Source organism: Phytophthora sojae (genome assembly GCF_000149755.1).
Source record: "Phytophthora sojae unplaced genomic scaffold PHYSOscaffold_1, whole genome shotgun sequence".
NCBI classification, from domain to species: Eukaryota; Oomycota; class Peronosporomycetes; order Peronosporales; family Peronosporaceae; genus Phytophthora; species Phytophthora sojae.
In genome coordinates, this window is record NW_009258115.1 from 8,406,708 (window position 1) to 8,432,762 (window position 26,055).

General features: G+C 56.5%; 9 protein-coding genes across 9 annotated transcripts; 3 read left to right on the forward strand and 6 right to left on the reverse strand.

Annotated features, from left to right (window-relative positions):
• Positions 1-4,934: 4,934 nt before the first annotated feature.
• PHYSODRAFT_322665 (hypothetical protein) lies at positions 4,935-7,142 on the reverse strand (the record flags this gene model as incomplete). The annotated part of the gene is made up of 3 exons (XM_009518082.1): positions 4,935-5,879; positions 5,955-6,103; positions 6,182-7,142. 3 exons carry the CDS (start codon positions 7,140-7,142, stop codon positions 4,935-4,937), a joined length of 2,055 nt encoding a protein of 684 aa, XP_009516377.1.
• Positions 7,143-7,606: 464 nt separating this feature from the next.
• PHYSODRAFT_322666 (hypothetical protein) lies at positions 7,607-10,316 on the reverse strand (the record flags this gene model as incomplete). The annotated part of the gene is made up of 5 exons (XM_009518083.1): positions 7,607-9,152; positions 9,187-9,326; positions 9,361-9,656; positions 9,703-9,916; positions 10,155-10,316. 5 exons carry the CDS (start codon positions 10,314-10,316, stop codon positions 7,607-7,609), a joined length of 2,358 nt encoding a protein of 785 aa, XP_009516378.1.
• A 477-nt stretch (positions 10,317-10,793) lies between these two features.
• On the reverse strand, positions 10,794-12,800 carry PHYSODRAFT_470931 (hypothetical protein; the record flags this gene model as incomplete). The annotated part of the gene is made up of 2 exons (XM_009518084.1): positions 10,794-12,636; positions 12,688-12,800. The coding sequence occupies 2 exons, from the start codon at positions 12,798-12,800 to the stop codon at positions 10,794-10,796; spliced, it is 1,956 nt and encodes a 651-aa protein (XP_009516379.1).
• A 434-nt stretch (positions 12,801-13,234) lies between these two features.
• Positions 13,235-14,521, reverse strand: PHYSODRAFT_469273 (hypothetical protein; the record flags this gene model as incomplete). The annotated part of the gene is made up of 1 exon (XM_009518085.1): positions 13,235-14,521. One exon carries the CDS (start codon positions 14,519-14,521, stop codon positions 13,235-13,237), a length of 1,287 nt encoding a protein of 428 aa, XP_009516380.1.
• A 1,945-nt stretch (positions 14,522-16,466) lies between these two features.
• Positions 16,467-18,506, forward strand: PHYSODRAFT_349283 (hypothetical protein; the record flags this gene model as incomplete). The annotated part of the gene is made up of 2 exons (XM_009518086.1): positions 16,467-17,040; positions 17,102-18,506. 2 exons carry the CDS (start codon positions 16,467-16,469, stop codon positions 18,439-18,441), a joined length of 1,914 nt encoding a protein of 637 aa, XP_009516381.1. The 3' UTR covers positions 18,442-18,506.
• A 593-nt stretch (positions 18,507-19,099) lies between these two features.
• Positions 19,100-19,813, forward strand: PHYSODRAFT_471110 (hypothetical protein; the record flags this gene model as incomplete). The annotated part of the gene is made up of 1 exon (XM_009518087.1): positions 19,100-19,813. A coding segment is annotated over one exon (714 nt), but the record flags the coding sequence as incomplete, so codon positions are not given.
• Positions 19,814-23,621: 3,808 nt separating this feature from the next.
• On the reverse strand, positions 23,622-24,167 carry PHYSODRAFT_379003 (hypothetical protein; the record flags this gene model as incomplete). The annotated part of the gene is made up of 1 exon (XM_009518088.1): positions 23,622-24,167. A coding segment is annotated over one exon (546 nt), but the record flags the coding sequence as incomplete, so codon positions are not given.
• Positions 24,168-24,311: 144 nt separating this feature from the next.
• Positions 24,312-24,767, reverse strand: PHYSODRAFT_454117 (hypothetical protein; the record flags this gene model as incomplete). The annotated part of the gene is made up of 1 exon (XM_009518089.1): positions 24,312-24,767. A coding segment is annotated over one exon (456 nt), but the record flags the coding sequence as incomplete, so codon positions are not given.
• A 285-nt stretch (positions 24,768-25,052) lies between these two features.
• PHYSODRAFT_322672 (hypothetical protein) lies at positions 25,053-25,418 on the forward strand (the record flags this gene model as incomplete). The annotated part of the gene is made up of 1 exon (XM_009518090.1): positions 25,053-25,418. One exon carries the CDS (start codon positions 25,053-25,055, stop codon positions 25,416-25,418), a length of 366 nt encoding a protein of 121 aa, XP_009516385.1.
• Positions 25,419-26,055: the final 637 nt, after the last annotated feature.

Genomic DNA, 26,055 nt, shown 5'->3' on the forward strand with positions numbered 1-26,055 from the left:
AGCCACAAGCAGGCTCGTACTCCCGCCACGGTATGGCAGAGCAACCCTGCCTCTGGCGGTGCGCCTAATGGTAACTCCGGCAATGGAGCGATCAACGGGCCGGTTCCCATGGATCTGGGCATGGCCGAGCCGAGCGACATTCGCTGCTACGGCTGTGGCAAGCTTGGGCACATGAAACGTGCTTGTCCCGCGGGAGGACTGAAGAAGAAGTTCTCTTCGAAGCCCTTTGAGTAGTGGGCCTACCTTGGCTCACTACTACGGCTTACACGTATGCGCACGTGTATGAGGAAGCGTGGGTTTCTTTTACTTGAGTTAAGTATACTCGAGATCCACGAGTATACTTTAAACAAGATAAAGACTCCAAGTAGCGGATTTTGGTAAAAGATGAGAACTGCTATTTTTGTTTTATGTTTCTGACTTCCTCTAAATGTAATATTCTAAACTAGGAATCTGCCAACGGCTGGTTGGCAGGATTCTGCTAACATGCAAGTCACTCATTGGCTGCTTTCAGCCAATAGGAATCCTAAATGTGTATGGACCACCCGTCGTGGTGGTCGAAAAATGTATGTAGCCATTGGTGTACCTTACACCAAGGTCGAGGAAGTGTTCAAACCTCTAACAGACATCGCATCTGTTAGAGTAACAAGTGACTGTAGCCACTTGTGCGTGTAACCTCGTTACACTTTGGCTCTAAGGGTCGCTGGCAGAAGCCGCGCCCCAGGAACCAGGGGAACGCCGGACACCAGTAGGGGCGGGGCGCCCTACTGGGGAAACACTAAGTCTTCATGAGGGGCGTGCGGGTGGCGCACGCCATGGGGACGTAGCCCCTGAGAGTCTCTGTACTCTCGAAGCGGAGAAGGGCAGCGGTGGGCTGCTTGTGGTGCACGCGAGTGTACCGGGATACGATCATCCCTTGAGAATCTTGATCGACTCTGGGGCGTCCAAGAACTTTGTGCGCCGCCAGACTGTCGCACGCAATCGCGACAAGTACGCCGATGCGCTACGAGGCAGCAAAGGCAACGGGCTGGTCTCGGTAAGACTGGCCGACGGTACGGTGGTAGAAGTACTTCGGGTCCACATGGACCTCACTGTCAAGTTCGAGGACTTCGACAGCACGGAGCCGTTCTTGGTCCTAGACATGGACAAGTACGACTTGATCCTTGGTATGCCGTGGCTGGAGAAACACGAGCCTTGGATCGACTGGCGCGGCAAGGCCATCGGGGCCAGCCGTCCCCCACGCTCTGACCGAGCTTTGGTGAGTCATGTTCCCACCTCTGGCAGCAGCTGGGGCGCCCGCGAGGGCCGCCAGGGCGCAGCAGCATCTAATGAGTTCTTGGGGTCCGTCGAGACTGACGACGACTCCGACCGGGCCGGACAAGGCCTGAGAGTGGAGGTGCCGGACAGCACCTACCAGGTGGGTAACGTAGGTCCACACGCGGGTAACGAAGTACCGCAGGCAGCAAGGGCTGCTGGAGAAGGCACCGCTGGCGTTGGCGTGGGTAACCAAGTTCCACGCGAGGTCACTCAGACCGTAATTGATGAGGAAGGTACTCCAGGCGCTTCCGATGTGGGTAACATAGTTCCACAGGAGGTCACGCAGACCATAACTGATGCGGGAGTCGCTGGAAGCGCTCCTGGTGTGGGTAACCAAGTTCCACACGGCGAGGTGGGTAACATAGTTCCACCCAGCAAGGCGGGTAACCAAGTTCCGCTCAAGGACAAGGCGGGTAATGTAGTTCCGCACGAGATCGAGAAGATCGGTGGTGCCGTCAAGGCGACGCCACGAGACGAAGACACCCGAGGGTCACGTCGTAAGCCGGGCCTAGTCGTGTGGCCGACGACGCCAGTCGCCAGCGACTCCGAGCCTCCAGCCAAGGCTCCAGCCGCCGAAGAGTGTTATCACATCTTCGACGGCGTGACCGGTCGTCGGGTCAAGACAGGAGCTGTCGAGCTTACAGCTCTGCCCGAGGTTTCAGAGTTGCTGAACCTTGAGGAGCTCGCCATGGAAGACTTCTTGGCCGAGCTAAAGGCCGGGGAGATCGCAGAGTTGGTTCTCCTCCGACCGGAGTCCACGTCGGCCGAGTTGAACTCGTCCTCGTTCATGGACCAGGCAGTCCTGGAGAAGTTCCAGAGACAGCGCGCGTCGCGCATGGGCTCTGAGATTCTTAAGAACCCCCGGGACCCGGTGTACCCCTTGGTGAAGGAGTTCGAGGACGTGGTGTCCAAGGATCCACCGTCCAATCTCCCTCCGGACAGGGGAATCAGGCACGAGATCGATCTCGTGCCGGGCACGAAGTACTGTGTCACGAGGCAATGGCCTCTTCCCCGGGATCAGTGTGAAGTCATTGATGCCTTCTTTGCCGCCAAGGCGAAGGCATGCATGGTGCGGGAGTCGAAGTCCCCGCACTCGACGCCTACCTTCTGTGTTCGCAAACCGAACGGAAAGTGGCGTCTGGTTCATGCTTATAACAAGATGAACTGCGCGACAGTGCCTGCGCAGACACCGATCCCGCGCAAGGACGTGTTGCTCAACAACATGGCCGGCTGCACGCTGTATAGCGCGCTGGACCGTGTGGACGGATATTACCAGATCCTGATGCGCGAGAGCGACATCCCACTCACGGCTGTGAGCACGCCGAGCGGTATGCTCTGGGAGTGGCTGGTCATGCCTCAGGGGCTTTCTAACGCCCTGGCAACGTTCAATCGCTTGGTCACACAACTGTTCCGACCATTGCGTGCGTTCACACAGACGTACTTTGACGACATCTTTGTCTACAGCCGTGCCGAGGCAGGCCAGACGGCCATGGAGGTGCATCTCCAGCACCTTCGACGTGTGTTCGAAGTCATGCGGGCGAACAAGTTGTACGCCAACATCGACAAGTGTGTGTTTGCAGCTGAGGAGATCAAGGTCCTGGGCTGCTTCGTCAGCAGCGCCGGGGTCCGGGCGGACCCGGAGAAGGTGAAAACCATCGCGGCTTGGCCGCCACCTCGGTCGCAGAAGGACCTAGGACAGTGGTTGGGCCTCGCCAACTACCTGCACAAGTATAGTGCAGGCTACGCCGAGCTGGCACGGCCCTTGTCGGATCTCCTGAAGAAGGATGTCGACTGGCGCTGGGAGCGTCGCCATCAAGATGCTTTTAACGACATCAAAGCGAGCTTACAGCGCGCGCCAGCCCTGGTATTGCCGGACGAGACGAAGCCTTTCAGCGTAGTCTGTGATGCGTCTGACTACGCAATTGACTGTGCGCTATTGCAGGCCAACGATGAAGGCCGCGAACGGGTCATCTCGTCCCAGTCCAGGCAGCTCAAGGCAGCCGAACGGAACTATCCAGTCCACGACAAGGAGCTACTTGCCATGAAGTACGCTCTTGTCAAGTTCCGAGTGCACCTCCTGGGCTCGACACCCTTTGTCGTTTATACAGACCACGCGTCCTTGCGGACTGCCGTCAACACACAGCATCTCTCACAGCGGATGGCGCGTTGGCTGTCATTCTTCGCGGAATACAACTTCCGTGTCGAGTACAAGCCGGGCAAGTTGAACGTGCTTGCCGACGCGCTGTCGCGCCGACCCGACTACAAGCTTGCTCATATTAGTCGGGTCACGACGGATCTGTATGATCGCATCAGGCTGGGGTACCGAGACGATGCCAGTCTCGGACGTCTTGTGCGGTACTTGGCCGCTGGCTCGGAAGCCAAGGCTGAGTGGCTCACGCCCCGACAACGTGCAAGGCTGCACCGCTATGAGTGGGCTGACGGTTTGCTCCACTATAGGGTCGAGCCAGAGGATCATCCCCGTATTGTCGTGCCCAACGACGAGGATCTCAAGTACGACATCCTGATGGAGGCGCACGACGCTCCATCCAGTGGCCATCTCGGCCGTGAGAAGACGTACGCGTCTGTCTCGCAGATGTTTTGGTGGCGTCACATGTACAAGTGGGTCGCCACCTACGTCCGTACGTGCGAGACGTGCCAGCGGGTGAAGCCTGCCGGTCACGCCTCGGCACCATTGCAGAGCCTGCAGGTCCCAGCGGACTGCTGGAAGTCGATGAGTCTCGACTTTGTCTTCGGACTTCCGGCCGCTGACCGTAGCAACACTGGTGTTGTTGCCTTCGTGTGCCGTCTGAGCAAGATGGTCCACTTTGCTCCAGTTCGTGACACCGTCACTGGCGACGATGTCGCTCGCCTGTTCATGGACTGTGTCTTCCGACACCACGGTCTGCCCGAGACCATTGTCTCTGATCGAGACCCGCGGTTCGCCGCTACGTTCTGGCAGACGCTGTTTCGCCTTCTCGGCACGCGACTGTCGATGTCGACGGCGGACCACCCGCAGACGGATGGCCAGACGGGGCGCGTCAATCGCGTGCTCGAAGACACGCTCCGCAGTATCTGCGCGGAGATGCCCCGCTCTTGGGCTGATCGCTTGCCCATGGTTGAGTTCGCACTCAACAATGCGGTACATGCATCGACGGGCCTTACGCCCTTTTACCTGAACGGGTTGCGCCACCCTCAGGTGCCGCTCACATTACGAGGCAGTACCGGGGCTTCGGTCCTAAGTGGGGGAGAGGCTTGGAAAACCTTTTCCTCCCAAGTCTCAGACGTGAGTCCAGCCACCTTGCGGAAGCAACTGTCCTCGTTTGCCGAAGACAGGCTGAACATAATCAACAGGGTGCAAGACACCATGGCGCAAGCCCAAGATAAACAGAAGGAGTACTCTGACCGAAATGGAAGAGGAAACATGAACGTGTTTAAGGTTGGGGATTTAGTTCTCCTATATACTAGAAACCTACCGCTAAACACTGTTAGCTCGGTCGAGAGCAACAAGCTGAAGCACCGCTTCATTGGACCCTTCACGGTCCTCAGCCGGCATGGCGCAGCGTACACCATAGACTTGCCCAAGTCGATGACGACTCTCACGACGTTTTACGTGGATCGTCTTAAGAGGAACCATGACCCTCTGGCTCTGGCTGCCCCGCAGGAAGCGGTGGGTGGCCCGGTGGAGAAGAGCGCAGCTCCTCGAAGCGCGGCGTCGGGTCGCGGTAAGGCGCCTGATACGCGCGCTGGTCGTAAGACGGCGCGGCGTACATCGGAGCAGAATACGCAGGGGCCCCGTACGAGCCCTGGCCAAACTGGGCCTGATACGAGTGGGGCTGCTGCTGCTCCGGATACGGCACGTGGCCATGAAGCTCGGCCCGAAGGCCAGCGAGCTGGTTTCGCAGCGAGTCGTAAGACGACAGGTCGGCTCGACGATCCACACGGCCATGGAGACTGCGAGTTTCTTGATAGAGCGAGGCAACATCCTCACGGAGCTGCTCCACGGCACCAGGCTGACCAGCACGAGCGGCAGCCTCACCACCAAGGCCGACGCCAAGCGCGATCTCGAGGACGTACACACGGTCCCGGAGTAGACGAATCTCCTCTTGCTGCAGGGCCACCACCTGACTCGGGGCCCCAACATACGGCTGCGTCGCCTCAGGCTCGTAGCCATGGCCGTGCGAGGCCACCGCCGGCCCTCCTTGATCGTAATGGGCAGATCCACTACCACGTGGAACGAGCCGTCCGGGAGCGGCGGCTCCATGGCAAGCGCCAGCTGCTCGTGAAGTGGAGGGGTTACCCTGAGTCGGATAACTCGTGGGAGCCCGTTGAGCAGCTCCAGGCAGACTACCCGAAGGCTGTTGCGATATAGGACGAGAAGCAGCGGCAGCTTCGTAAGTAGTCCTTGGCTTCTTGGCCGGTACCCGGGGCACGGTAGCAGACGTAGCCGCACCACGCCCACGCTCTTCACGAGCTTTGGCTCTCGCCTCTTGCTTCAGCTCGTCCATCTTCGAGTGAAGCTTGCGCTTGCTCACGTGTTGAGCGAACTCGATGCGGAGCTCGCGCACCTCCAGGATTGCGGACAGAGTGCGATCCTCACGGAGTTCTTTGAACTCTTAGTCGTAATACCCTTTGCACTGGACGTAGCGCCAGAAGAGGTCTTCCACCTCGCTCCAGGTCATGTTGTCATTCGGCTTGGCCCAGTGGAAACCCCACACAGGATGGAGTCCACCCTTGTCCTCCGGCTTCTTGCGAAGCGTGGTGAACTCCTTCAGTGTGAGCTTGTGTGGTGCTAGTAGCACACACCGGGCGACTTAAACGTCGCCAAGAAAGAGTGGCTCTTTCTCAACAAGAGCACACTCATAGGAACCCCTCAAGGTGTACCCGCCGATAAGGCCACGAGGAGCCGAGAGCTTCTCCAACAGCGCTGGCGCACCAGTGCCAGGCTCGGGCGGGAAGTAGCCCTGCGGGTACGTGGCATCCCCGCCTGAAGAAGACTCGATGGCAGTCGTGGCAGTCGGCTGCCTGGCATACGCACCCGAGCTAGCAGCGTGGTATTGCTGCTGCTGCTCGTCGAGGTTGTTGGAGAGCTCCTTGGGATCGTGGACGGCACCCTCCTCGTCCTCAGACTCCGAGTCGATGAACAGCTTGGAGGTGGAGCCGCGAGGCGACCTGGAAGCTGAACGCTTCTTCGCCTTGGCCTCGGCGGCCTTCGCAGCGGCAGCCGCTTTCGACGCTTGGGCACGCTCACGACCTTGTGCCAGCGTCAGATGCTTGGATGCCAGCACCTCCTTGGGCTTGGAGCCCGCGTCGCTCGGCGACTTCTCGGCCACGACCCCAGCGTCGACCATGGCGACTTCGTCGTGCGACTGCTTGCTGTCGCCTGAGTCGGACTCGGCGTCCTCCGCCTCCTTCTCTGACGAGGCCTTTGCATCGGCCGAGGCGTTGGTCATGTCGCCTTCCGCCAGCTCCGTGCCTTCGGCAGCGTGCGTGCTGCCCTCCGAGACGTTCTCGTCGTCGGGTGAACTCTCACCGGAGTACTGGACCATCGTGCAGTCAAAGACGGCGGCTTCCCAGTCGCGAGTCGGGCTTTTATGGCCCCGAGGACTCTCCTCCTTGCCTTGCGCGGCGTCAGGAGACTTGCTCCGAGCCCCGGCCTGACGGCCACTCTCCGGCGTGCTGCTACGAGAGCGCACCACCTCCTCGGCCGCCTTCGTGGCCTCCATCAGCGCGGACGACTCGTCCTTGGCCTTGGCCGCCCTGGTCTTCGGCCCTACGGCCCGCGGTTTCGGAGGTGCTTTCTCACTGCGCGCACTGCGCTTTGGAGGCATGCTTCCGGTCGACGTGGAGACCCTGCGGCTTGCTCGGCGATGCGCCAGTTGCTCTGTGAGGCCCGGGAGCCGAGGCGCCAAAGCTCGCGCCGTTGTCGATGGATTTCGACTTTGCGAGTGAAATGTGAGTCGCCGGCGTAACCTCGCTCTGATTGGTCGATAAGATCGAATCTAAGTGGGGGAGGATGTAACGGGGTTACATGGAATAGTGACCCTGTCACTATTCCGGGATGGCTACATCGGTCACTCCCTGGATAGTGACCCAAGCGACCTCAGAGCCAACAGATACATTTTGTATGACACAGACTATAGGGAACTTAGGATTTGTATGCAGCCCAAATCTGTACCAACCTATAAATACATTCAGTCTTAGATCTACCGCTTTTCAAGTCAAGTCGTCCCCTTCAGACCAGGGACACGTGAACGGCTGTTCACTTGGAGTTTGTATACTCCTGCTTCCTCTGTTAAGAAGTGCTGTGTGCCCCGTCACAGATTGCCTTCTTGCTTCCACCAGAGAGATGCGTTTCGGCAATCTGCATGCCCGAAAGTACCTCGTGAGTCTTACATTCATCGGCGAGGGAGATTTTGTCGTCTTCTTCGTTTGAAAGAACCTCGAAATCGATCCTTTCAGCATCGGCGGTACGCTTCACGTTCGCAAACATGGCACCTCTGCGCTGCCACTCTTGCAGAAACTCGCCCGGCCACTCCGTGTTCGGGATCGACAAAAATAGGATAATCGTATCATGCTTCAGCTGATTCGGAAGCTCTTTGACGCATTCGGGGTTCTTTTCAACGCCCAGCTCAAAGAGCAGCCTGCCCAAAAATTCTGGGAACTTCACTCCATAAAAGCCGCCTCGGTGGCTTGCCAAGACGACTGCCGCTGCCACCAACGCTTCCAGTGATATGCCACTGTGAGACCTCGCCGGGATATTACTTGTGTCGCATGGCATGTTGATCTGCTGCCACTCTTCGTGCACTGGAAATCGCAGTGGGCGAAGTACCTTTGCTGCCTTTCCACCTTCAGCAGGAATGCACTCGTCGACCATCAGTGCCAGGTGCAGCAAAATATCTTCCTCAGGGAGCGGCAGTTTGCAACGAGCATCCCATTTTGCCATCCTTTTGCCTGCAGGTGTTCCTTCTTCATTCTCGATCTGCTTGAATAACCCTTCTGTCGCGCCACTTAGATACAGCGTGAAAGGTGCCGTCTCGCGAAAGCGTCCGTAGTGGCCAACGATCAGATTTACACGGCCGTCTACCTCTTTGTAACTAGTACACAAGAGCATGCAGAACTGCCCCAACTCAAACTCACCAGTTGCTGACAACTGCTTCAAAGCACGAAACTGGCCCGCCAACGTCTTCGCCATGTCGGTCAAATACTCAAGTTGATCTGTCCCACTCGATTCAAACGGGTGATCCTTCATGTACAGCTGGGCTCGATACGAGAAGAGAGGCCTGCTGTGCTTGAGAATCCACAGCCACGGCGCGTCCACGTTCGCACTGGTGGCAAAAGCGGGGAATGACGGAACCACCACACACCACGGAGTCTCGCCCCTCGACGACGAATCAACCCTAGAATCGCGCCTTGTGGTCGCGAGATCGCGCGCTGTGCCGTTGGTGGCGGTGGCCACCACCACAATCCGAAAGGAACGGAACACATTCCTCATCATTCGTGCTCTTTTCCATCTCGCATTCTTTTCAGCGTCCTTCAGATTGCCGACACGAGGAAATTCGTCAAGGAAGAAGACGAAAGTCTTGTCTGTCTTCTTACGGCGGTTGCTGAGCGCGGTTTTCACGTCGCTCCGTGAGGCTTCCAAACCAGAATACTCCTCCAGCCCGCCCAGCGCTGCGATGATGAATCCGTAGATGAACAGCCTTTCCGATTCTTCAAAATCACCAACCGAGCCTTCACAAAGCTTAAATTTCTGCGTCATGTCTTTATCGATGTACGCTCTGAATGCCGCCGACCGTTGGTCGAAGGATCCGTACACAGACTGTTGTCGGTCTTTCCCCCTGGGCCGTGCACAACATGTGGAAGACGTCACACCCTGGAGGTTGAATGCCATTTGTGTCTTCCCAGTGCCCGACGAGTTCTGCGTCCGCCTGCAGCATCTTGATCGTTGTCATCAGCTGCTTTACTCCGTCCAAGTCTTTGAGACGCTCCGCTACTGCAGTGTACAGAGGTAACTCGTCCGATAGACGACGTTGTGGAAAGCTTCACCCACACGCGATCGTTGCCAGATCCTGCCGTGTCTGACGATAAACCCACAGAGTTGAGCCGTGCCTCCGCATTATCCAGTTGCGTCATGTACTCGGTGACGTCCACGCCGCCCTCAACCTTGTCCGCCACCCATTTGCCATTATCCTTCTCCTCTTGGAAGAGCTCCATCGTGGAAGCAGGAAGCTGGTACTGCTGCTTCTCTCTGATCACTTCCTTAAGCTCGCCGACCGACATGTTCTGGTCGATTTTCACAGGGAACGTGCCCGCCTTACCAACCACATTGCAGAAGACAGTCGCTGTAGGAAGCAGCACCAGCACGTGAGCATTGCCTGATCCTGCAACGTCTCCTGCCGATAACCCCCAGTTTCTCCATGTGATCCGTGATGCACAAGCCGGCCTCCACGTCGTTCGTTGTCACCCAGTTGCCACCATCCTTTTCCGCCAAGAAGAGCTGCAGTCTGGAGGCAGGAATCTGGTTGTTGGGCGCTGACGCGGTGGCGTCGAACACGATTCGCAGTGTCGAGATCTTCAACTGAGTTGCAGTACCCGCCGTGGGCTATTGAAGATCAGACACCGACTCGCAGCATCATCTGAGCCAATGTCTAGGGGCATCATGTGAGATGCGAGAGACTACCAGCTTGGCAGCAGAGTCAGGGCACCAAGGACGCTCTTGGGTACATGTAGCAGAGCGCAGGCACGCTGCAGCTCGTTTCGATTTTTCCTAGTTTCGCTAAGCCCTGCTCAATCACTTTTCATTGCTCCTCTTCGGGCACAAGTCCTCTCTCCTACCCTACTTCGCTTCGCTCGCCGCCGCCTTCCTCGCCAACGACCTTCCAACACTGGTAAAACTGGATGCGATGGATCTCGCTCCGTAATTCCTCCACCGACACGTTCTCGTCCATAAACACACTGAGCGGGCTTTCCGCGATACCCGCGACGCCGCACTTGACTTTCATCTTCCCTCCCGTTGGCAGATTCTGGAATGAGAACTTAATGATGACGCGGTGTCACAAGCTGATTGATTGGTTACAATCCAGTTCAATTCAGCCAATCCGGGTGTGAGTGTACATTGTGGGTTCTACTCAAAATTTCCTCCGGCCATACAAACTCCCATATGACTTGCTTAAGTACGACTGTAATCGCCCCGAAGGGTCGCTCCAGACATCTAGGTGATTGACGAATGACTTGGCGTTTGTAAAGCAGCGATTCGCCCAACCGGCCCCAATTGGCAATTATGCCGGAATTCACAATACCAGGTACATGTACACTTCAAAGTGATCAACAAAAAGTAAGCCGTCTCCACGTGTCTCTCAAGCGCGCAGCAAATCAACTTCAACTTTAAGTTGTCTTCAACATGGGGCAAGTTTGATTGGGAACCTTGTGCCGCGTTTAATAGTACGTTCATTATGATATTTACTGCTAGAGAACTTCTATCAACACCCACTTCCCCCTACGATACCCATGCACGAGGTGCTGGGTGAGATCGCCAGCGCGTTGAAGACGGTGCTGACGATGAACGAGCACACGAGGCAGCCGAGGATCCACCAGGCCGTCCGCTTGTCGTCCTTGGTGCCGAAGCGATGCAGTCGCTGCAGATGCCGCTTTTGCTTGGGCAGGAAGACGAGCGCGATCAGGCCGAGGATCTGGATGATGTGTGACAGCACAAAGGCGAACGCCACCTGCATCCGGTCCGGGTCCGTCCTGCCGTTGGCTGCGGCTTGGTCGTTGAACATGAAGCCGATGACGTTCGAGAACGTGTTGGCCATGAGCCGCATGCTCGAGGCGATTGACACGATTATACCAACGAAGGCGCCTTCCCCACCCACCGGCGCGATCTCAATGGCGATGGCCAACTCGAGGATCACCATCGAGCTGCGGAGGAAGCCTGTGAGCGCCGACACCACCGCGTAGATGGTGATGTTCCTCGCTCCGGGGTTGAGCGTGGCCATGAGGTAGAAGACGAACTGCGGCGTCAAGGTGATGATCACGAAGCTGCCGAAGACGCTCCAGCGCCAGTCGAAGTTGAGGAAGCAGTACTTCCACAGAATAGCCGGCAGCAGCGAGAACACCTCCATCCACGTGCGGCTGATGGATTCGTATCGTGGGTTCATGCCACACCACTCCTCCAGTCGATTCGTCGGGTACGTGAGCGAAAACTCCGCGAGGAAGATAAAGCCGATCAAGAAGTTCGTCACGCGAGACGTCGACTCCCTGCCCAAAGCACTGCGCAGGCGCTTCCAGTGTCCACGCGTAGCGAGCTTCAAACGTTGGTAGAAATTAGCCGCAGTCATGTACGCTCGCTGGAGCTCGGACGCTGACGTCTCCAGGTTGCCGACCGTGACGCGGTTGTAGCGGTCACGCGCGATGTTGATCGGAGGCGGGTCGGCCTTCTCGAAGAAGCAGGTGCAGAGTGCTATCAGGGGCACGATCGTGTAGAACACGCAGAACAGCATAGTCTGGCGGATGGTCACCTTGGGCGTGGACTCGACCTTGGTGATGTCGAAGATGGCGTAGTCGGAGATCAATTGACCGACCAACTCGCCGACAAATTGAGTCGTTAGCAGCGTGCCGAGTGCAGTTCCTCGTACAGTCATGCGCTCGCGTCGAGACTGAGCGATGACGTAGGTTTCCCCGATCACCAGTGCTACAATGCAGCCGAAGTTCGCGAGCATGAGGAAAAGCATGTACAAGTTCATGAGCGAGTCGGCATGCTTGAGGATATCTGCTGTGGTGACGTCGTTTTCCTCCGCTCGGTACGAAATGAACTGGTCCAGTAGAGCCATGCCGAAACACGCCAGCATAGTCAGCATCCACGCGAGAATAATGTACGCCTTGCGTCTGGACTCGAGAATAGGCACTGCGTCCGCTATGAAGCCCCAGAGGAAGCTGTAAGACCACGGAAGCATGACCAGCACGGAGACCGCGTCCGTTTGGTACGGCTGCATCCTCAGTTCGTGCTCGAGAAGCGGCATTACGCCGCGCTTGAGGCACATCATCAACAGACCAGCAAACCCCGTGGACACTAGCAGTCCGATATGCCATCGAGAGACCAAATTCACCTCAAACTTCCTGGACAGTGCTGGGAACGGCAGCATTCTTCCTCCTCCACCTCCTCCTTCGTTCTCTGCTTCCGCCTTCCTCCATCCAGGGCTGTCAATGCCCGACTCTGCTCCATTCATTATCACCACCGAGCTCATAAGCGGGTTGTCCACGCGACTGAGGATCGGGATCGCCGAGACCTGCGCATTGTCGATCCGTAGTCCGCGCTCGAAGCCACTGCGGTTGAAACTTTGATCGAACCCGCTGCGGTTCAGACTGTGCTCGAACGCGCTCCGGTTCAGGGCTGGCAGTCCTCGACTCTGGTTGAACCCTGTGTTGTCATTGTCGCTCTCGATGCTGTCTGCGTCCTCGCTGTACCTCGAGAAGTGGAGGCGAGCCATCGCAGACGCGTAGCGCGTTGGGGGCCTTGGCCGACGAGTTCCGTTCTGCCTGCCCTCCTCTCAAATGCGCGGGGCACATGCACAGGATTTGACTATGGAACCAGCCTCGATCTCGAGACATGGGAGACCCTGGGAAGAGCGAAGGTTACATCCAGACCGATGGCGCGCAGGAAAGCTCTGTCGATGTGCTGGATGGCCCATTTCTGCTGGAGCTCCACATCGCAAGAGCGAGGAGCCAGCCGTCGCGACTCCGAAGTAATCGCGCTGGGGACTAAGCTTCCGGCGTGGTATCGAAGAGCTCCAAGACAACTGACAGACGGCGGACTGCAAGTCGGTGGTCGACTCAATTTGATTCACCGCTGCTACATGTAATAGAGAGAGGCACCGCAGCAAACTCGGCATTTTTAATAAATACTATCCACAGCACTTACACTTCACAATAGTTCTTCCTCGAGGAGGGTGGGGGAAGCCGGTGGGGCTGAGGGCGACACCGGCGGAGCCGACGGTGCTAAGGCGAAGGCAGCGACGCCTCTGGGCGAGAACGACGGGGCGGACGCACCCGCCAATGGGACCAGCAGCACGGGTGCAGAGCTCTCGTCCTCTTCTGGGGGAGGCGCCGAGGCGTCCACGTCCAGCAGCTGCAGGTATCCCGTGCGCACATTGGAGAAGTCCTCGACGCCTGCGAGCAGCAATTGCTCGCGCTCAATGAGCTCCGATCTCATGGCCTGCCAGCCGAATAGACTCAACTGTGGCGCCACGGGAACCGCCATGGGTACAGATCCGTCCGTAGGCGCAGCACCATCCTCCCCTCCTTCCTGCGTGCTGCCAGCCTGTCCACTGCTATTTGATCCACTCGACGATGATGAATCGTTGTTCATCCTGCGCCGCTTGCGGGCGAACTGCACGGCCGCCACAACGACCGCCACTGCTGCAATAGCACCGACGACCTCCAGTAGGATATTGGTCAGCGGCTGTCCTCCGTGTCCGTCCGCTGCATTGGATCCGCCGTAAGTGTTGGCGTGTTGGCTATCAAAGTCCTTGTTCACCACCGTGCCATTGCAGACTGTCTGGCCGACCGTGCTCTTCCAGATCGGAGCTTCACACACTGCGATGCACACGCAGCCCTCTTCCCCATAGCAGAACTTGGTCAACGAGCCGTTGATGCGGCCCTGCATCACATCTTGGAACACCGAGTCCTTGCACTGCTTGCACTTCTTGTCTCCGTAGGGGCAATAGTCCACCTTATCAGCGGGGAACTGGACCTTCTGGTCGTCGCACTGCTTGCCGTCGTTGGACGGCTCCTGGTACCGGAAGTCCAGCGCCTTGACGTACGTCGCCGGGTTCTTCTGCACGCAGCGGCCGTACTGGTTCACCATGCACGTGACGTCCTCCCCCACGTCGATGTTGAGGCAGTCGCGGCAGCTCCGCGGCTCCGTGCAGCCGTCGCTGCGCACGGGGTTGTAGCGGCAGCGGTCGCTGGACGCCCAGTTGGTCGGCTGGGGGGTCACGGCCTCGATGTGCACGTCGTCGTCGCTGCAGCTGGCGTCGGAGCCCACCGAGCCCGCGGTTGAGCTGCCGCTGGAGTCGCCTACACTCACCAGTCGCAGCAGCGACGAGCTGGAGCTGGAGGCCGTCGAACTGTGCTGGAACTTTGAGGATTTTGACACATTTTCGAGGCTGATTGTGGAGGCTGCAGAGGAGCCCGAGGAGGAACGAGCCATACTGGGCGGTGCAGGGGGATACGGGGAAGACGTTGGTGGCGGCGGCGGCGGCGGAGGGGCCCTGGAGTCCGCGCAATCGCTCGCCGAAGACGACGCCTCGACGGTCATATACACTGCGGGTGTGTTGTTTGAGGCGAATTCGCGAGTGACATGAAAAACGATGGAAGGCTTCCGAACTCTCCGGCTGGGCGCAGTAACGCATACCAGCTGGCTGTGTCGTGACACACAGAATGGGGTGAACAGGCGGTGTTATGGCGAGAAGGATGCCAGATATTATACCATGTTGAATCGGATACAGGAGCAAAGATGTGGGCGTCAACTTGACGTGACATCGATGGCTAACGACTGCTCAATAGTGAAACCGAGTGTTGCGTGAGTTTCGGCCAATTGTAAGTTTTGTCATCCTGCCTCCAGTGTAGGTAAGTGTTTTCATCAACAAGATGTTTATGAAGGTCGGCATCACACCTTCTACGAGCCCTGGGGAGAGCCGGGCTCCTGGGCTCTTGGGTGAACCCAAAAAGTCGCGAGCTCGGGCTCCTGGGCTCTTGAGTTCAATAGGTTAAGTGAAAGGAGCCCTTCAGATCTGTGAGCCCTCGTTAAGGGCTCCCCCTCACCTGTGTTAAATATCTCGCTGATGATTGGCCGTCATTGAAGTATCTCCAGGTTCTAACCTGAAAAGGCATAGGAAAGAGGGCTTCTCCTTGAGGGGAAGGAAGGACTATCGGCGACGCTGGGGTGGCCTCGGAGCGGCTGTACACATATGAGCGGCGCGAGATCTTCTAGTGTGGCGATCTTTGAGCTCGATCTTCTAGCGTGGCGCATCGATCACGCGAAGTTGCTCGCCTTAAGTCTAGGTAAAATTGGCCAATCAGTTATTACTATGAAGCGCCCGTCATAGATTTGAAGCTAAATTTGGGGAGCCCTGGAGGGGAGCCAATGGGGAGCCGGAACCAGGGCTCCTTGATCTCGTACTTACCATGAGGGAGCCCATTTTGTGCGACTTTTGGCTCTCGTTTTAAGGGGAGCCCACTGTTGAAGTAGACGGGCTCGGGCTCGTAGAAGGTGTGGTCGGCATCGTGGCGGTGGATTGCTGGAGGTACAATAATGACCCGAGTTCTCTGGAGTCTGGAGACTTGGTTTTGAAAAAAAAAAAACTGTTTACGAGGGGGGGTCGGCAACTCTGTTGCGGAGAACTATCCGATAGAAGCAGCTCGCGAGTTTTGCCAGCTCGAGCTCTCCGCAGCATCGGCAAATGAGGCTCGGTTAGACAGCAGTGGACATCGCAACTTGCAGCCTGCAAGCGGCGAACTACGTCCACTCAACGATCTTCTGCTCGACAAGCGATCTTGCTCACATGTATCAAGTGTGATTCGTGCACCTGTCGGCCACCACGCAATAGCGTCGCCGCGCCACGCAGCGGCTTGGTCGAGGACACACCAAGTGATTGCAGCGGTCGCCTCGCCGTGGAGGCACGTGCGCCTTGCAATCATTGCAAGGGTGACCCTTGAAGGGTCTGGTCCAAGGCAAACGGATCGAATTCAGGCCGCTGGCCTCAAGGACGTTGAAGTCAACGGCAACGGTTTTGCGTACCGCGTGCATGCTCGTCTTGAGTCAACCACCGCCATTCCTCTTTTGGAGCCGTACGAAAACGTGGTCACCCATGGCCGTCCGCAGACTCATCGTGACTTTCAGTCTTGCTGTTCGACCACTTGCAATGCGAAGTCTGAGGTCCCATGTTGTGTGGGATTGCAGCCTGTGCGCTACACCAGCACAAGAGGAACCTTCCTGTGCATGCCATACCGAAGTGATCCGGGCACAGCGGAGGAGCAAAATGAAAATCGGGTAAATCATGCCGAGGGGTATCCAGTAAAATGGTCGGCGCATGCCTCGGCGCACTCGCCAAAGTACCAGCTCAAGCCCAAGACTACAGTATCCTACTGCCAAGATGAAAGACGCGTTGTTGCCGCGTAGCAATTCCGCGGATAGCGAGACGATCGCCATTGTAGCACAGGACGTCAGCTCCGAGTCCCGGTCTAACAACACGTTGAGACCTTCGGCGTCCGACATCCCCACGACCTATCAGCCCCTCGACTGGAGCTCGGACGACGGTGCTCGGGTGGACGGCAGTGCACGGCGCATTGCCATCAACTTAGCCAGCGACAATAATGCCCCTACCACCGCAGACTCCGAATCAACTCCACCTCTCCTTGGAAGCACTGGGGGCGGCAACAGCTTCCGCAGCAATTCCGGAGCGAACCAGGACGCAACTTCATCAGGGAAATCAACGGAGACGCCGTCCACTCCACCAGCCAACACAACGGTGCACCCCCTCACGTTGTACGGCAAGGACATCCTCCACATCTTCCCATTCGGCGCTACCGATTCTGCCGCAGACGCTGTCAAATGGTCGGACACCCTCGGGGCAGTGGACGCTGAAGACGATTTTTCCATCCGAGACCCGCACTTCGACCTTACCAACACGAAAATCACCAAACTCTTCTCACTCTCCAAGCCAAACGGTACGTGAAAATGGTGTTTTGTGGGGTATTTACCTCTTCATTACTGACATAATTGCTACAGATCAGGGAAAGCTGTCGTACGAGGGGTTCCGCTGTGGCTTGGAGGCTATGGGCATCGCTTGTGACAGTGACAGACAGTTCCAAGCTTTCGTGGACGTGGTGGACGAAGACAAGAGCGGCGACATCTCGTACGACGAGTTCGTGTGCGCCATCCAGGAGATCAAGCTCGCTCAGCTCTTCAACGATTCGTTCTTGCACTCGATGCCAGCTCTGTATGACAGCCTGAAGTCTCCGGTAAAACTCGGCTCGATTGAGTATTCCCCAGACCGGATTCGCAGCGTGTATCCCATCAACGAGGTGAAGAGCTTCATCTACTCGACCAAACCGAACTGGGCGTCAGTCCGCTGGATCAATGTCGAAGGGGTCAACACGCTCCTCATGCGTCGTCTCTCCGTCCGCTATCGACTGCACCCACTGGCAATTGAAGACACGTTGGGCTCCGCCTTCAAGCGGCCGAAGTACGTCAAGTACGACGAGCACTCGTTCCTCATCCTCCAGATCCTGCACCCTCGCCACAAGTCCGTGGTCAAGACGTACCAGAACATGTACCGCGCCTCGCAGTTCGTGCTGCCCGAAGACGACTCGCCCTTCGACAATATGAGTCAATCCGAGCTCGAAACAAGACTCAAGGAGCTGGATACCGGCCACGTGATGACTCTGCCGGAGCAGCTCAGTCTGTACGTCATGGAGGGGGTCCTCATCAGCGTCCAGGGATCGGGGGATACGCTGTGGCCGGCGTTGAAGCAGCGGCTGCATGCGTCGTACTCGAAAGTCCGCCAGCACAGCACCGCGTTCCTCGTGTACACCATCATGGACGTCTGTGTGCACGAGTTGTCGCCCATCTCGCAGACTTTCGGCGCCAAGTTGATCATGCTTGAGCGGTTGATGTCCCTGGATCAGCGGTACTTCGACTCTACTCGCATCGCCGCCTGCTCCAAGCAGATCAAGGGGCTTCAGACGCACTGCAAGCCGCTGCGCGAGGTCATCTCCAAGCTCATCGCGTCGAACGACTACCAAGGCGAGACGCTGCAGTACTTCACCGACGTGCAGGAGGACCTCGCGTCCACTGAAGAGGAGTGCGAGCACAACCTGGATCGCTGCAAGAGCCTCGTGGACGACTTCAACAACGCCCGATCCGCGCAGCAGAACGACGTGAGCTACATTTTGGCGCTCATTGCAGCGATCTTCTTGCCTGCGCAGTTCCTCACGGGCGTGTACGGCATGAACTTCCCGTACATCCCCGAGACGACGTATCATTACGGATACTTCATCTGGTGGGCGGTCATGATCGTGGTTGCGGGGCTCATTGTGTTGTTTTTCAAGTACAAAAGGTGGTTGTAAGCAAAAACACAACACGAATGCTGGGACTGTAGCATGTTTTACAGTTGGAACGTGACGCATCCCAGGCCCCCCACAAATTCACGCGTTTGCTCTCAAAGTTAAAGCTCTGCAGTTTCTTCCGCCCAAGCCATGAGCGGGCAAGTTCCTGAAGACGTGGCGTCAATTGAGCGAGTGCTTTCGAGCATCCCACAGCTCTGCAGTCAAATGAACGAAATGCAGGCGTCGTGCGAGCGCCTGTACGGCAGACTGCAAACCCTTTTCACCCGAATTCTCTCGACTGGAGCGCAGCGCAATCCTCTAGCGAACCTCTGGCCAAGTACGCTGAGCTATTGACCCGGTATCTACGCTTCCTCAACTGCCACCGCACGAAAGACTTCATCCATCGCGTTATCGCGCACCAAACTGTGGTCGACGAGCTACGCCAGCTCTATAAGGACGTGTCGGTGCTGTTCCGAGGGACTGGCATCCCAGCGTCAACGGTTTGGGAGGGACAATTGATGAAAGATAGTGCAGAGCTCTGTGTCTTTTCAGCTGGCACCGCTGCCGTCGCCCATGAGCTCCAAGAACCACGAGCTCAGGTCGAAGCTTGGCTGACCCTGAAGTTTGATTTGAGGTAGAGCGGCGGAATGACCACCACCGCGAGGAGTCGATGGAACTAATGCTCTCGGCGTCGAAGACTGTCGCGGCGATATCCACGATAACGCCGGGTGCACTTCCCCCCTGGTTCCTTCTGGCGACAGAAGTCACCATTGAGGCGAAATCATTCGGTCGTGGACCCCTCGGCTCCGTCTTTCGTGGGGTGTTATCGTCTACTCCAGTGGTAGTGAAGTTTTTTCGCACTGATGATGTGGTAGCTGACGTAGGGATGCTACTGAAGCTGGAGAAGGAGCTGAATTTGCTGTACGAGATGAACCACCCGAACCTCGTGAAGATACTCGGTGCCTGTCATGTGAGCTTGCCACCGTTCATTGTGTACGAAGATATTCCAAGTGGCAACCTCAGCTCGTTTCTCGCTCGCTCGGACGATAACAAGCAGCAGATGTGGGGGAAGCTCCACCAGGCTGCCATCGGATTGGAGTACATCCACAAGAGAGGCTTGGTGCACGGCGATCTCAAGCTGAGTAACATACTGGTGAGTCGGAGTGGCCAGGTCAAGCTGACGGATTTTGGCTTGAATGTGTTGCGGGCATTCTACTCCTCTAGCCAAACTACATTGCGTTGGAGCTCTCCGGAGTGTTTGAAGCGACGACCGACGTTCGCGTCGGATGTCTATTCGTTGGCAATGTGCATCGTTGAGGCTGTTACTGGCGAGCCTCCTTTCGCCTTCCTGGGTGACGATGATTTCCGTGACTTGCTGAGGAATGGTGGGGTCATTGATAAGCCAAATGAAATGGCCGACCACGTGTGGAAAGTGGTTGAGGCGATGCTCAAAGCGGATCCTTCAGAGAGGTCTCAGCTCCAGGGGGTCATTGATAAGCTGGAATTCCTTGCTGATGTTGAAACACTGGCACGTGAAGATCTGTCGGATGCAATGGGGTCTTCCGCGACTGGTGCGCTGGAGGATACGTGCCAATCTGAAGGAAATCAGCAGAAGCGCAGCACGGAAACTGTACGCGAGACTCAAGCGCCGAAGAAAAAAACGGATGCGCCACAAGTGATTGATTGGCCCAGCGAAGAAGGAGGAGACTACGTCTCGCGATGTTTGAGAAATATATTGTGGCGTTTCGTTCATCGGAACTTGACCTTCACCCTTCATGCAGGGGTAAAATTTATGTTGACCATACAACCCAATTTCAATTCAACGTGCTCAGTTCCCGCCAAAATCAGAAGAAGGCACGACGATGTCGACGCCCAAGCGAGCGCGAGTCGACAAGGCGGCCCAGGCAGCGGATGATGAGCCGGAGAACACTCCCCCTTCAAGCAACAACTCACCTGGCGGCATGGACGACGTGGTCGCGCTGCTGAAGGCCACGCTCAAGCAGCAGCAGCAGCCGGCGGACGACCTCCGAAAGTCCCTGGACCGAGAGAAGGCGCGCGCCGAGAAGCTGGAGATCGAGGGCAAGGAGCTGCGCGCCAAGCTGGAGGAGGACCGAGCCAGCCACGAGGCCAAGCTAGAAGACGTGCGCGGTGGTGCAGCCCTCGACGTGTTCGAGGCCAAGGCGGAGTGCGCCAAGCTACAGGAGCAGCTGAAGACCAAGCAACAACTGGAAGCCGAGCTGGCAGCCAAGACTGTCCAGCTCAACACCTTCGTGTTGCTGCTGCAGGACAAAGACCGACAAATTAGCACCCTTGACAAGGACAAGCAGGAAAAAGACCGGCAGATTAACTGGTTCCGGGGCGCCCACTCGAAAGCTCTCTCCGCCATCGACACGGGGATGCAAGCGTTCGAGAGGGTCACCAATTTCCTCCCCGCAGTTGGCGCCACGAAGCAGCTCATCGACATAGACCTGAAGGCTGGCGCCCAGGACGGTCTGATGGCGCTGACAAGCATCGACACGACAAGACGCAAGCGGTGCACTTCATCTCGGGCACTCGCGACGGACTGAGTCAGATTTTCAAGGCGAGCAGCTTCAAGGAGAAGAGCTTCTGCACCACCAAGCGGCCTATCGAGCGAGTACTAAAGGGCATCGAGGCTGGCAACGAGCTGATCCAGAACGCGAAGGAGGGTCGCTTCATAGAGGTAGGTGCCTCTCAGCGGCGATTAAAACGGCCCCGGTGCTAATATATGTATTTTGATGTGCTTAGAAGGGTAATGTCCGCATTAACGCTTCGTTCACCATGAGTTGTTTTGGCTGGCAACAACCTGTCGCGAAAGGGCTGGTGACTTGCGATATGTTCTGGTCGATCGTGGATATCGTGATGCTGTCACCCGAAGACCCAGATCCGTGTGAGTCTCTTTCTGTAGACCTGGGAAATATGATGCTGGTCGCTGCAGATGAGAAGCAGAACTTCGAAAGGAAGGCCACAGTGGTCCCTCGACTCCTCGGAGAGCAAGGCTTCAAACGCATAGCGCCCAAGTAATTTGCGTGTTTATTGTGTCTGCGTTGTGAAAATTTACAAGTAGCATTAATTTTAATAAAAAAGATACGAGTTGATCTTGCCAGCCACTGCTCAACCAAGGTGTTCACAACAGCTTTTCTCTCAATTAAACTGGCAACGGCCTCACATCTTTGTGCTAAGGTCATCTTTCACCTTCACATCTGCTCCACGCTCGATCCCAATACCGAGCGCATCACTGTAGTGCCGTCCGTTTACTGTAATCGCAGGCGCTCATACGTGCATCTACAGCCAGAAGAAGCTCGAACACGTTCGGATTTCCTTGTGCCGCTGCAATCAGCACAGGAGAGGCTCCCTAATTATTTCTCGAGTCAGTGACAGCACCATTCGTGAGAAGGGAGCGGCACGTCTGGGTGCAATTATGCCCCGCCAGCGTAGTGCAGTGCAGTGCTGTGTATTCATTGGCGGACTTGACATTTATCTTCACCTTCTGCAGCAAAAGCACCACGATATCGTTGCGTCCGGCATCTGCAGCTTCCATCAGCGGTGCCCACCCACGGTTGCCCACCTCGTTGACCCTTGTTGATGAATCCGAAAGTTCGTCTGCAACTGCGAGGGCCCCAAATGAAGAAGCAAAATGCAGCGCCGTCTTACCACCCAACGATATCGCTGCGACGTCTACATGTGCACCGAGCAGCAGCTCGACAATCTCCGGTGAATCACATTTTATCGCTCCCATGGCAGGTGTGACGCCGTTGTCGTCAGCGGTATCAATCTCGGCTCCGTACGATAACGACAATTGGCAAGTCTTGAAGTGGTCACCTCTCACCGCAAGATGCAACGGTATACTCCCAGCAAATGTATGTGCCTGGATATTAGCGTTCCGACCGAGAAGTTGTCCAATAACCGCGTCGTGACCAGCCTGGGAAGTGACCATGAGCGCCGCTATTCCTGCACCATCAACTGCGTCGAGACGCTTAACATGATCCAGCAACAATTTCACGATTTTCGTGGCACCGTTCTCCACAGCGGCTTGGCGTCAGCGAGGGAATCATACTGCAGAAGCAATTTGATGGCCTTCCAGCAACAGCTTTCGTCAGTACGCTCACAACTGCGTTAAAATCGGCTCCATCACCGATTAAAGCCCGGCAGACATCGAGATGTCAACTTTCAGCCGCCAAGCGTAGAGCTGCATTCCCTCCGACCGCTCTTTCATCAACGCGAGCTCCGTTCTTGAAGAGCACCCGCATAACGCTACTATGTCCCTCTTGACGATCATCATCGGCGTGAACCCATCTTTATCAGCTATTAAGACGCGGGTACACTGGCCTCCCTTCAGCAGAGACCTCACAATTGACGATCACCGGTTTCCTAGCTGCTTCGAGCAGCGCCTACGGTAGTTAGCCGCAACGCTATACTTCAGTCCGATTCGGCTCCTCGAAGAACAAGGGCAAATGAAATCGAGTTATGGCAGGAAAGCTTTCGACTCTAGAGAATCTCATTTGAAGCTGAAAACCCAACTGTCTAACTGCCATGTGCACTGTTCAACGAGGATGACAAGCGCTAGAACAGCGAGTTCGTGTGCACCATCCAGGAAATCTCGCCCAACTCTTTCCACCCGTTCAACCACATGACGCTGACTCAACACGACAGGTTGAAGTCTGCTGCAACGTCGGCTTGTTCAAGTACTTACCCGTCACAGGCCCTGGTTTGCACACTGGTCTGGGAAAGTGTTTGAGATTCTCCCCTTCGGGATTTCTCACTACTCGAATTTGAAGGGAAAGACCAAATAATGCAGGCACGGGAGTTCTCGCGGGGTGACCTGAACGCTCTTGCGCGAGAGATGCAGGAAGCCCAGCGCTTCCGACCTGGCGCGGCTCAAAGTCGCCAAAATGAAGTTTTTGGTGCGCGGACGAACCTCCTGTGCCGATGATGACGCCACTTCCAAGACCCCCAGCTCGGGCGCCACTGCAGCACCCCAGTTTGTTCAAAGGGCGACATTTCACGTTGATCCCTCGCAGTCCCGACCTCCTTACGAGCGATGTCAAAGTCATGGCCGCTCACGATCACCCCAGCGATCGTCGAGCAGGTTCTCGCACCGACCCCGGTCTCGATCCAGATCGCGGTCCCCGCTGGATGAAGGTTATTCAACGTCGCGTCGCCGTTCTCGTCACCATCCGTACACCAGTAACAGCCTCAACGATGCACATTGCCAACGAATAGACATCCGACGCGAACGTCGGTCGTCGCTTCAAACACTCCGGAGAGCTCCAACGCAATGTAGTTTGGCTAGAGGAGTAGAATGCCCGCAACACATTCAAGCCAAAGTCCATCAGCTTGACCTGGCCACTCCGACTCACCAGTATGTTACTCAGCTTGAGATCGCCGTGCACCAAGCCTTTCTTGTGGATATAGTCCAATCCGATGGCAGCCTGGTGGAGCTTCCCCCACATCTGCCGCTTGTTGTCTTCAGACCGAGCAAGAAACGAACTGAGATTGCCGCTTGGAATATCTTCGTACACAATGAACGGTGGCAAGCTCACATGACAGGCACCGAGTATCTTCACTAGGTTCGGGTGGTTTATCTCGTACAGCAAATTCAGCTCCTTCCCCAGCTTCTGTAGCATCCCTACGTCAGCTACCACATCATCAGTGCGAAAAAACTTCACTACCACTGGAGTAGACGATAACACCCCACGAAAGACGGAGCCGAGGGGTCCACGACCGAATAATTGCGCCTCAATGGTGACTTCTGTCGCCGGAAGGAACCAGGGGGGAAGTGCACCCGGCGTTATCGTGGATATCGCCGCGACAGTCTTCGACGCCGAGAGCATTAGCTCCATCGACTCCTCGCGGTGGTGGTCACTCCGCCGCTCCACCTCAAACTTCAGGGTCAGCCAAGCTTCGACCTGAGCTCGTGGTTCTTGGAGCTCATGGAGGACGGCAGAGGTGTCGCTAGTCATAACAGAGAGTACTCTGGAATCTTTTTCAACCGGGTCCTGCCAGTCTGTGTGCGGCTCGATACCCATCGAGTTGAACAGCACCGACACGTCTTCGTTCAGCCGGCGTAGCTCGCCCACCAGAGTTTGGTGCGCAATAACTCGATGGACGAAGCCTTTCGCTCGGTGGCAAACGAGGAAGCGCTGGTACAGGGACAATATCTTCGCGTACCTGACAAGTGACTCGCGGGTGGCAAGCGGTCGCTGCTGCGCTGATAGAATTTCCTTGAAAAGAGACTGCAGTCTGCCGTACAAGCGCTCGCATGACGTCTGGAATTCGTTCATTTGGCTACAAAGCTGTCGGACACGCGAAAGCGCTCGCTCGATCGACGCCACGTCCCTCTTAGCAATTTCCTTAGGACACTTCACCCGCTGGGCTTGGGCTTGCAGGGCTTCAGCCGAAAGTACACTCTCCTTTGTCGACTGGTTCTGTGTAGATTCACGGCGTAGGGTCTGCTCGGACTTTGCTCGCTGAGGTTCTTGGAGCGCCGCCTGGCCTCGAGAGGCCTCTCGTGGGCGTGCCTCTCGCCCCGAGCGCCGAGGAGAGCGCGGCGACTGGGATCGCGACCGAGATCGAGATCGTCGACGCTGGCGAGACCGCGATCTGTTCGCGATATGGCGCGTGAGCCTCCTTTCGCCTTCTTGCGTGACGATGATGTCCGTGACTTGCTGAGGAATGGTGGGGTCATTGATAAGCCAAATGAAATGGCCGACCACGTGTGGAAAGTGGTTGAGCTAATGCTCAAAGCGGATCCTTCAGAGAGGTCTCAGCTCCAGGGGGTCATTGATAAGCTGGAATTCCTTGCTGATGTTGAAACACTGGAACGTGAAGATCTGTGGGACGCAATGAGGACTCCGTTGACCGATGTGATGAAGGATATTTCTCGAGCTGAGGGGGTTCAGCAGAAGCGTAGCGCGGAACCTGTACACGAAGCTCGAGTGCCGAAGAAACGAATGCGATGCAAGAAATCTAAGGAGTAATTACCTGACCAAGGGGTCTAAACACTACGAAACAGTTTTGGCGTCGAGCCCCGTGGCAAAAGTATCTGCATTGTTGGTGTAAAGAAAGAAAGAAAGAAAGAAAAATATTGAATGCTTTGAAATGAAACTCGGCGCTTGAGTGCTTGCTGTCTTGACGATTCTGCTACCCTACACTTCGCGCGTATTACTTCAGTTCGTCGTCGGCGTGCCACTATTTTTTTAGTGTCTCGCAGCCTGTCAGCATGTTTGTTCACAGAACCTTGCACCGTGGAAGATTGAGTAAAAGTGACGACCTTCGACTACCGGTCTTCAGCATGACATCCAACGACGTCACTCGAATTTCGGTAACAGCAATCGAATGGCGGCCGTACGTTCCAGCTGAGCTGCTAGCATCAGAGGTGTAAGCCCTCGCTTATCCTTCGCCTTGGCATCGGCTCCACGCTCGAGTAGAATTCTCAAGATATCGAGTGCATTACTCTCGACAGCATAGTGTAGCGCCGTCCGTTTTTCGTGATCGCTCGCGTTAAGGCTAGCGCCTTCCTCCAGAAGAAGCTCGAAAACGTGCGTACTCCTGCACGTTGCTGCAACCAAAAGAGGACGAACTCCATCAGTATTTTCCGCGTCAATGGCACCACTT